This window comes from Mus caroli, unplaced genomic scaffold, assembly GCF_978045245.1.
Source record: "Mus caroli unplaced genomic scaffold, Mus_caroli_1 scaffold_9, whole genome shotgun sequence".
NCBI lineage: Eukaryota > Metazoa > Chordata > Mammalia > Rodentia > Muridae > Mus > Mus caroli.
In genome coordinates this window covers 86,663,576-86,673,882 of record NW_028227264.1, presented here as the reverse complement: position 1 = coordinate 86,673,882, position 10,307 = coordinate 86,663,576, and the positions used below count along the sequence as shown (strand labels likewise).

Below are 10,307 nucleotides of genomic sequence, written 5' to 3'. Positions count from 1 at the left end.
TTCTACAAATAAGAAATTACTTTGGATCAAATGCTTAGAAACTGGTCTGGATCAGGACAAAAGTTACTAAATTTATTTTAACCAGCAAACTCCATAATTAGGAATTTATATCCGTAAGTATAGTGAATTAAAAATAATAAGCTATATAAAATGCATCTATCACAGTCCATTGTGAGAGAGGAAAATGAGCTCATAGAACAGTATTATAGTATGAGTTCATTTTTATAAAAATAACCCCATCTGTGGATATGTAAAGGATTACATAATACTGTAAAGGATTGCCCCAATATGCAAATGGTGGTTACGACCATCAATGACTGGGCCATATGTAATGTTTGCCCTTTTCACATGCTCAGGTAATTTCCCTTTCTTTTACTCCATTTAAAAGAAGAATAATGAGGAAACTATGAAGAAAATGATTTCCATGTTTTTTTAAAAAAGGAGATGGAGCAGGGAGGTGGGGGGAGTGTGCTCTGAGCTAATGCTGACCCTGCCATCTGGGTTAGTGACATGCGTGCAAAGGGCCTAAAGAGAGAGGTGGAGAAAAGGCAAGAAGGAAGGCTTCAGCTCACTAAATGAATAGCAAACAATACGCATATCAGCATCCAAAGATGTACCATTCTGCCAGGAAACGCCAAGACAAAAGAATTATCGGCCACGACAGTTCAAAGCATATTGCACCTGTCAAAACGTCCGTCATCTTCTATAGAAACGCTCCATTCGAAGAGAGAAAGGGGAACCTCAGAGAAGTCACTCAGGAACAAGAGCTTACTTTGTCTCCTTCCTCTTGCCAACCCCTCCATCTGAAAGCCATTGAGCTCCACGCTAAAGATTGCCTGGAAGGACCAGACAATAGGAAGGTCTCCTTCATTGTCAAGGACAGTTACACTTTGAAGATGACGCTCAAAAGAGGTTAAAATGGGTCAACAAGCAATTGTTGAGCCTATGCACGGACATGTGAAGAGAACATTGTTAAAGACACACACACACACACACATACATCTTGATCTCAAAGAATTCAACTTTAGCCTAGAGGTATGGGAAGGAGGGAACTAACATGCAATGCTGATTTTTTTTTATTTCACCCTAAAGAAGAGTTCAAAGGGGAGGTATCAGTTAATAGACAGTTTATAGATAGCTTTTGCTATTCCAAACATCCAAACACACACTTTTTAAAAAGTGGATTTTATAAAACATATAAGAAATGCTCACTTTATATAGGAATTTATATTCTGAAGATTAATACTTTCTGGCTAGGCATAGTGATGATTTCAGCACGTGGGTGGTTGACACAAAGGATTGCCACAAATTCACTCCAGGCTACGAAGGGTGAGATCCTCGTGAACCTGAACTGGTGAGACCTTGCCTCTGAAAATTATGTTTTCTGGATGTGCTTTGGGAAATGTGTGTAGCATTTAATCGGATGACTGGAGCAGCTGGAGGAGAGCACTCTTAGTCAGTAGTTCTTCTTCTGTGCAATTTCTAGAAACCTAGAGACTGGAGGACTGCTGATGCAGGGAACAGCAGCAAGGGAGATATGAGTCAGACTGAAGAGGTTTGTGGGCTGACTCTGCCTGTACCTCATGTGTGACTCCGGAGAAGTAACTCAACCTCTCTAATTTCAGTGACTTCCTGGGTAAAGGGGGTGGGAAGAAAAGTGGAAAATAACTCTGGCTTTCAAAACGAACTTCTCTCAAATTAAAAACAAAATAATTGAATTTTTAAAATTGGTGAAATAACGTATCATGCGTATATGCTTCTGAACTTTACCTTCTAAGATGTTCATCTGCCTTTAGATGTTTCTCTTTAGCCATGAAAATAAGCAACAAAGACCTGGAAGATGAGTAGGTGATTCAGATCACTGGCTGCGGCTGCTCTTCCAGAGGACCTAGTTTTAATTCCCAGTACTCACATGGCAGCTCACGACTATCTAAGGCTCCAGATCCAATACCCTTTTTGGGTACCAGACACACATATGATGCACAGGCCCACACAGAGACAAACACCCTTATACATAAAAACATTTTAAGATTTATAAAGACAGACAATAAGTCTGGGATGGAGCAGTGGCATTACAGTAAGAGAATCAGAATAGTGACCAGCACTGCTTAAGAGCCTGATATATAAGATGGTTAGAATTATTGTCACAAGTTCATAAAATATTCCAAAAAACTTTCTAAACGAACACTGAGATGTCACATTGTAGTCAAACTGAAATTCCACTTTAATTGTAAATATATTCACAATATTTTTAAATTTAGATCCCCCCTCTTCGACAATCTACACCTAAGCAATCCAGATGAAGTCCACCGTGAAATGCAACTAAATCTTCGGGGTTGATCCCAGAGTTACTAAGTTACAAAATCAGAATGACTCTCTGAGGAAGGAACATTCAGGAGGGGGATTGGAAAGAGAAAGAAGTGAGGGCCTAGGGATGGGTTCAAAGGAACTTGGGCAATGTAAAAGAGCAGAGGAAGATGACCGTATTTCGAAGATGGCCATATTTCAGAGACCTTGGACTGTGTAAAAGTGGTGTCCCACACCTAAGAGTTATGAAGCAGTCCTCCAGTGCTCAGGAGGCATATGTGCAGGAAAATTCCACACACCTAAGATAAAAATAAAAATTTTAAATGTATCTTTTTCTTTCTCTTCTGTGTGAAATGTCAACTGTTTCTAGAGAATTCAGCTAAAAGATCAACCTGGGGAATGCCAATGCTGCTGTTTTTTAAAAGAATTATTTATTTGTTTTATGTATATGAGTACAGTGTAGCTGTCTTCAGACACACCAGAAGAGAGGGCATCGGATCCCTTACAGATGGTTGTGAGCCACCATGTGGTTGCTGGGAATTGAACTCAGAATCTCTGGAAGAGCAGTCAGGGCTCTTAACCACTGAGCCATCTCTCCAGCCCCCAACTGCCACGCTTTAAGATGAAGTTTTCTAAACTGGAAGTTCAGCGCAAACCCAACATTCAAGAGCCGGACACAGGAGAGTCATGTGTGTCATGTGTGTGCCTGGAATCATGAGTTCCAGGCAACATGGGATATAGAGCAGAAGCCATTCTTAAAAGATATAAAAGTAAATAAATGCTCTAAAGGTTCTAGGTGAACAGTTAGTCACTTTTGTGGAATATGGAACTTAATTTACAGATGGTATTGCAGTGTGGTGTTTGTGAGTGTGGGTGAGAGAAACAACCAGAAGCCACACACTTTGTTGCAGTTCCTGGTTGGTAAATCGTAACCTACTGCTTCCCTCCTGGTGCTCTGATGAAGGTTAACAATAACTTATCTGTGCTGGCTGGTTTTGTGTATCAACTTGGCACAAGCTATAATCATCAGAGAGAAAGAAGCCTCAGTTGAGGAAATGCCTACATGAGATCCATCTCTAAGGAATTTTCTCAGTTAGTGATCAATGGGGTAGGGCCCAGCCCATTGTAGGCGATACCATCCCTAGGCTGGTAGACCTGGGTTTTATAAGAAAGCAGGGTGAACAAAGGCATGGAAAGCAAGACAGCATCTTCCATGCCTTCTGCATCAGCTCCTGCCTCCAGGTTCCAGCCCTACTTGAGTTCCTGTCCTGACTTCCTCCAATGATGGACTACGATCTGTAAGCCAAATAAACACTTTCCTCCCCAACCTGCTCCTGAGCCATGGTGTTCACAGCCCATCAATAGAAAGCCTAACTAAGACAAGTGAATTACAGATTGTCAGCCCACAGTTACCTGCTCCTTCCCTCCACTATGGATAAATAGCATGGAATACAATTTTCATTATAGATACTGGTAGAATGTATACACATCCCATACATGTAAATATACTAGCCTTAGTAATATATATGATAGAATTTTATAGTTTGGAGGTCGTTTTTATAGATGTATAAAGTTCTTACCATTAAAAATAAAGCATCCTTATCTGTGAAATGGAGACAAAAGAAATTACTTCATGAAGTCATTGTAAGAAATGAATGAATTATTAGTGAACATCAAGTGCTGAGAACAGACCCAATATGCAATAAAAGCTAACCCTATAAGTTGTTTCTTTTTATTCACTTGATACATTACAGAATAATTCCTGATTTAGGAACATTCATCATCAAAGTTTCTCTCAAATATCATTTCCTTCCCCTAATGTACCAGTACTTTATGTCCATCAATATCATCCTTTAAAATGTAGTTTTCAGGTAACTATTTTTTCATGAAGAATGACATTTCATATTGATTATAAGTCTTATAGTAGCTGGGCGGTGGTGACCCGTGCCTTTAATCCCAGCACTTGGGAGGCAGAGGCAGGCAGATTTCTGAATTCGAGGCCAGCCTGGTCTACAGAGTGAGGTCCAGGACAGCCAGGGCTACACAGAGAAACCCTGTCTCGAAAAGAAAAGTCTTATAGTATGTAGTAATAAATGTGCTGTAAATGAAATTACATATCCCTGTAGAAGAAGAGCAAGCTACAAGTCTGAACCTTTGTCATAGTGTATGAGACCTCATTCTTGTCCTCCCTACTTGGGTTGTATGTGAGGACATATTATGTATTTCTTAACATTGGGTTACAAATGAGTAATTCAGCACTGTTTTGCAGACTAATGGGAAAGAGCTCTGTATCTATTATCTTTGTGTCTAAATTCCTGTACTAGTTTTGACATAAAAGCCCATGCCTGTGACAGTCAGGGTTAGAGGTACTTCCCATCCATCAGTATGTTCAGAGTTGGACTAATTAAGTGTTCTCCGGAATGCATGTACTCAAAAACAGCAAGTAAACAGAGACATCTCATTCACTATTCAAGCAAATATGGCTTCTTGAAGTGTTTCTTGGTGATCTCTGATTCTTTATTTATTTGAAAGAACTTCCTACCATAAACCATGCTTAGAGTTTTCAGCATTTTCTCAAATATTGATTCATATGTATTTGACAAGGCACTAGTGTTAGCAGATGTTAATTTATACTATTTTAAAAATATACATACAGGCTGGGTATGGTGGTGCACACCTTTAATCCTAGCATTTGGGAGGCAGAGACAGGAGGATCTCTGTGAGTTTGAGGACAGCCTGGTCTACATAGTGAGTTCTGAGACAGCCATGGCTACCCAGAGAAACCCTGTCTCAGATCAAACAAACATACCAAAACACTTGTACACATTCCAAGGGTCTCTGATAAATAAAGATGAGGTGCACTAAGTTAAATACAGTTTTAATAAACTGTAATTTTGTTGTGAAATAGATCTAATATGTTTGTGTGGCCCTCTGAGAGGAATCACAGTGAGCTGCCCCTCATAGACTTGGCTACAGATGCTCCACCTCATTCCACATCTAATACTCCATGGAAAAGATTTGGGAAGCTGCTTCAGACTGTTATGTATACATATTTGTATCTGTTGCCTGTATGATTTTCTCAATTCTGGACAGAACTGCTTTTCCTGCATTGAATTTTTAGATAAATTCACCTATTTGTACCTCTATAGGTAGGGAGTCCATCTAACATGTTAAATTAAGTTTCTGTTTTAGCATCAGCTATTAAGAATTTTAGTTCATTGATTTTGAATCTCCTTAGACAATGTTCTCCTGCCTTGGAAACACTGCATGCTAATTCATAATGGAATCACTTGTTAGAATATCTTAGAATCAAAAATTCATAGAAACCCCTCAGTTTGTCTACACAATGCTCCCCAACTGACGGGCGTGAGGTTGAACTTACAGTGGTCCCATGAACTTTGATGACCAGATACCCAGAATATTCAATCAACACTGACGACCTGCACGTTCTCCAGAGTAAACCAAATGAATAACAAGTAATAAGAAGACTCACCTTAAGAACTGCATTAACCTGAAAGCTTTAGAGTTTGGTTTACCACTTTTTCAAAGTTTCTCGGGTGTCAAAAAACTGCTAGTTTTAAAAAATTAAATAATTTTCAGGGGAACTGAACATATCCCTAAATGTAATGCCATTTTCAAAAAACAATAGTACCTCACTCCTTTTGAAATTCTAAGACTTTGGGAGATGAAGAAATGGCTCAGCAGTTAAGAGCGCCCAAGCTGCTCTATGCAGAGGACCTGATTTCACCTCCCAACACCAGCAATTCAGTTCCAGGGGATCCCATGACCTCTTCTGACTCTATGGGTAACAAGCACGCCTATAGAACATACGCATGCATGCAGGCAAAAACTTATAAGCGTAAGATAAAAATAACTCAATCTTTAAAAAACAAATTCTGAGACTTAAAATTTGAACACAGGGTGCAATGTCTCAAATGTAGCCACACCATTACCTGCATGTAGGTATTTATATGACATTGAACTAAAGGGAAAATATTAAAGTAAAATATTAAATTAAGTAAAATATTAAATCTTTATAACCCCCATGCATCAAACTTCCCACATCTAAGCCTGTGGGGAAACTGGAAGACTGTAGTAGACAGACTTCATGTTGATCCCATTGCTTCCTGTTTCTCCATGAATATTAAAACTATCAATTGTCACCTCATAAAATCACTGATAAAGCTAACAGACACTATATTGTGATTCAAATCAGCCATGTGAGTAAACCCAAAATGTTTTAAATATGTTGTTTAGAATGGCCAGTTTGATAGTACGTTCTTTAAGAAGCCAGACTTCCCTATTACAAATCAGAAACTTTGGAATCTTCTCCTTTAAAACAAACAAACAAACAACAAACAAACAAACAAACAAACAAACACATTAAACTTACTTCCAAGTGTTTCAAAGCCACCAGCTAGGATCTGGCTTCAGGTTTCTGACACAAAACCCTTCATATAGCCTAAAGAATTTCCCTAGGCACATCAGAAGCAATCGAATTTCGTGTTAACTATTATATTACAGGCATTCAATTAGGTTTTCCAAACGTTCATGTAGAAATCCCGAAGGCCGTTAGAAAATATCCTTAGCCCTAAGCCTAGGCTGGCAAGTGAAACCGTCTACCTGTAACAGCAAAACAAAAGCCCGACCTTCCGATCCCAGCAGGCCACACTGCAAAGTGGCACGCGGTGCATTGTGCAGCGCAAATTCTTTGTAACAGTGGGAGACACTGCAGAACAAAAATACTATTACAAATGCTTCAAAAAGAACATTTTTTGGCGGCGATAGAGACTTTTGACATTATTTATTAGGTTCAAAAATGCTTTACAAAGCGTAACAATGGTTCTGTGGAAACCAATACATCTGAGGCCCTTTCTGTTGTTCTGGGCAGGCATTGATTGGAAGATGGGCAGAGCTCGCAGAACAATTCCTTCTCAGCAGTTTGTGTGAGTATTCACCACGGGCTTCGAAAGACTCTGTGAACAAGCCTTATGGAAATCCTGGGGTGGGCGCGGGGCCACTGAGGAGCAAGCCTTCATTAACTTCTTGGAAAATAAACGGGTAGACGAGCCCACGAGCAGAGGCAGGGGCTCTTTGACCACACGGGCGGGCAAAGAGATAACTGCCTTTGGCCTCCGTTCGGTGGGGAGATGAGGATGCTTGAGGGTCGTCTCTGGTGTTATGGCAACTGCGCCTCTTCCTAATGCACTTCCGCACACGGTTAGGGAATCTGTTTGTGTTGGAGATCCCGAGGCTGTAGCTTTATCCTCCTGCACAGTTTCGGAAGTCTTACAGCTGATCGGCTGGGAAGGGTAGCTCTGACTGACACTTCTGCAGAGGCCAATGGCAGTAAAAGGTCTCATCGCAGGACCTGGAAGAAAAAGCAGAGCAACAGTAGAACTCCAGCCTTTGGACAAGGATCACAGGGCAGCAGCTGGGATGGAGAGAGAGAAAAGAGAATCTCTGGCTATCCTGTGACATAATTCAAATGCTGAATTTCCTTTTGCTGGCACCAGAAACAGGATCCGGAGTGGGAGATCAGTGTTTCAAAGGAACCTGTTCAAATCTTCCAAGATAACGAAGAAAGTGGGACGCCGTCTTCTGACTTTCGGAAGTTTGTAAAGAGAAAAGTTATTGAATCATGTTAGGTATGCTAGAAAAGATCAATGGCCCCCCTCAGACTGACAACTAACGATCTGAAAAACAAATCCAAAAGTTAGTTGGTCGATTTTATTAGAAGTTATAAAACCAGATGAAAAATGAAAACAAAAAATAGATTACCCTGAAGCTGAATCTACCCATCAACACTCTCTCCCACTGACATTGATATCAGGTTTAATTTTTTTCTTTGCTCAATCATACCTACATTGTTATACATTCTATCTGTATTATTTGCATATAGTACTATGTTTTTTTATTTGAGAAATTCTACATATTAACCACACACATTAGAAGTCTATTCCTTTAGTAATAAATTAAGAAAATGTACATGCTTTAAATCATTCTCTGCAAGTCTCTATAGGCTTTTCAGTAACCAGAAAATTGCTAGAATATTTGAAATGAACACAGAATTATTTTCAAAATGTATAAAATTGGAATGTGTAATAGTTTCTTCCTAACACAGCGTGCTGAGAAGCTACTGTATCTCTAAGGAATTAAATTCCATGTCCACCACATTGCTTTGTACCTAAGAGGCACTGAGTGTTTTCCACTGTGTACTTAATAAGCCTGACAAGTAGACGAAGAGTTTAGTGAATCTGACCGACCCGAAGCAAGAATTATTCCTGAGCATAAAAATGGAATGTCATTTACAAATTTCTAGTGCTGTGCCAAAACCTAATAACATCTATGAGTGTGGACTTTCAGCCCTCACAGATGAGCCATTTAATTATTTACCATATTTAGTGCATAAAAGTTCTACTGAAATTCTGGAGCATAGCATAATAGGACATGACATAGGCAGAGTATCCTGTCCTATCTTCTATCTTCTAAGCTGAAAAACCAGGCATTCTTTCCTTTGGAACACTCCAGTAACCATGATGATGCATTTGACAAGCAGCAGGTGTAGTCTGAGATAGTCTTGCACAATCCAGGCATCAGAGTCCAGTCCTGGACCATGAGGTTGCCTGTGCTTCTTTGTTCTCACTGGGAACATGGAGCTTTTACTATCTATGTCACTTGATGGCTGATGAAACTAAATTTGTTCATTCATTTACTCATTGGCTAACAGAGGAGAATCGGGTAAGGCGCCCAACAATATCTAAGACATTAGGGATACAGGAAAGAATAGAGCGAGCTGCATTTCTGCGCATAGACAGCTTATATTCTGTTTCTGGGAGGGAAGTGAGGTGAAGGATGCCAACTCATGAATAATTAAGTTTGAAAGTCTTAATCAATCTGTTGATTATTCCAAAGAAGAAAAACAAAGGAACGGAAGAGATTAGGAAAAACCAAGTGTGTCATAATCCACTAAAGACTTGTCCATGGAAAATTAAACTCGTTAAATATTTGAGGAAAGACCATGGCAAAGGGTTAAGCGTTGTGATCATAGGAAGTGCTTAAGGATGTTCTGACCTGGGGGTCATGTGAGAAACTTGAATCATGATGTCAACCCTACAGTAACAGAACCCCAACAGACCTCCAAGTCTGTTTCTAAACTATGAGAATAACATTGTCTCAGTAGAGGGATCGTATGAAGGTGCATGTCTACACTGGTGCATTGCCTTACACAGATCAAGACTCAAAAGTTGTTAACCAGATTGGGGAGATGGTTCAGTTGATAATACGCTTGCCTCACAAGCATTAGATTCGCCAGAGCTCATATAAAAAACACCCAGTGTAGGAACAGGCATTTGCAGTCCCAGAGTTAGGGGGGTGGAGATCGGAGGAAGCCTGGGACTCTCTGGTCAGCCAGTCTAACCTAATGAGTGAGATCCAGCCAATGAATGTTGTCTCAAAAGGAGGCAGACCCCTTAGGATGAGATATGAGGCTGTCCTCTGGCCTTCACACGCTTGCACAGACACACACACACACACACACACACGGGTATGTATACACACGTACACACACATACATTTTTTTTAAAAAGTGTTCACCAGCTCACATACTCTTCATTCCATTTTTTGGGTCCAGCATCCCAGACATGAAAGAAACTCAGACTCGGTATCAGCAGACCATCTTACAGAACCTGTCTTAGCACCTAGAGTGAAATCTCCCCCTGGCCCCACCCCATCCCCCAAATTTAAAAACCCTCCATCACAAGAAAGCTATGTAACATCAACCCAATCCTCCCTTCTACATAGTAGCTCCTACAGCTTTCCTCACACTTCCTCTCCAGTTTGAACATCAGACTCATAAACACCACCAACATCACATAGTCTCTTAAGGGTTTAAGGAACTTTTTTTTAATGAACCCTCTAATTACAAACACTCTTCTTTTTACTCATTTATTTTATTGAATATTTGATTTATTTACATTTCAAATGCTACCCACTTTCCC

General features: G+C 40.0%; 1 protein-coding gene across 4 annotated transcripts in view; it reads right to left on the bottom strand.

The window, feature by feature from the left end:
- Positions 1 to 7,092: 7,092 nt before the first annotated feature.
- Positions 7,093 to 10,307, bottom strand: part of CUNH12orf42 (chromosome unknown C12orf42 homolog) — a 156,950-nt gene continuing 153,735 nt past the window's right edge. For all 4 annotated transcript variants that reach the window (XM_021174791.2, XM_021174795.2, XM_021174793.3 and 1 more), the window contains one exon: positions 7,093 to 7,678. In XM_021174791.2, coding sequence (XP_021030450.1) covers positions 7,242 to 7,678 — 437 coding nt within the window. In that variant the 3' untranslated portion in view covers positions 7,093 to 7,241. The remainder of the gene's footprint in view (positions 7,679 to 10,307) is intronic.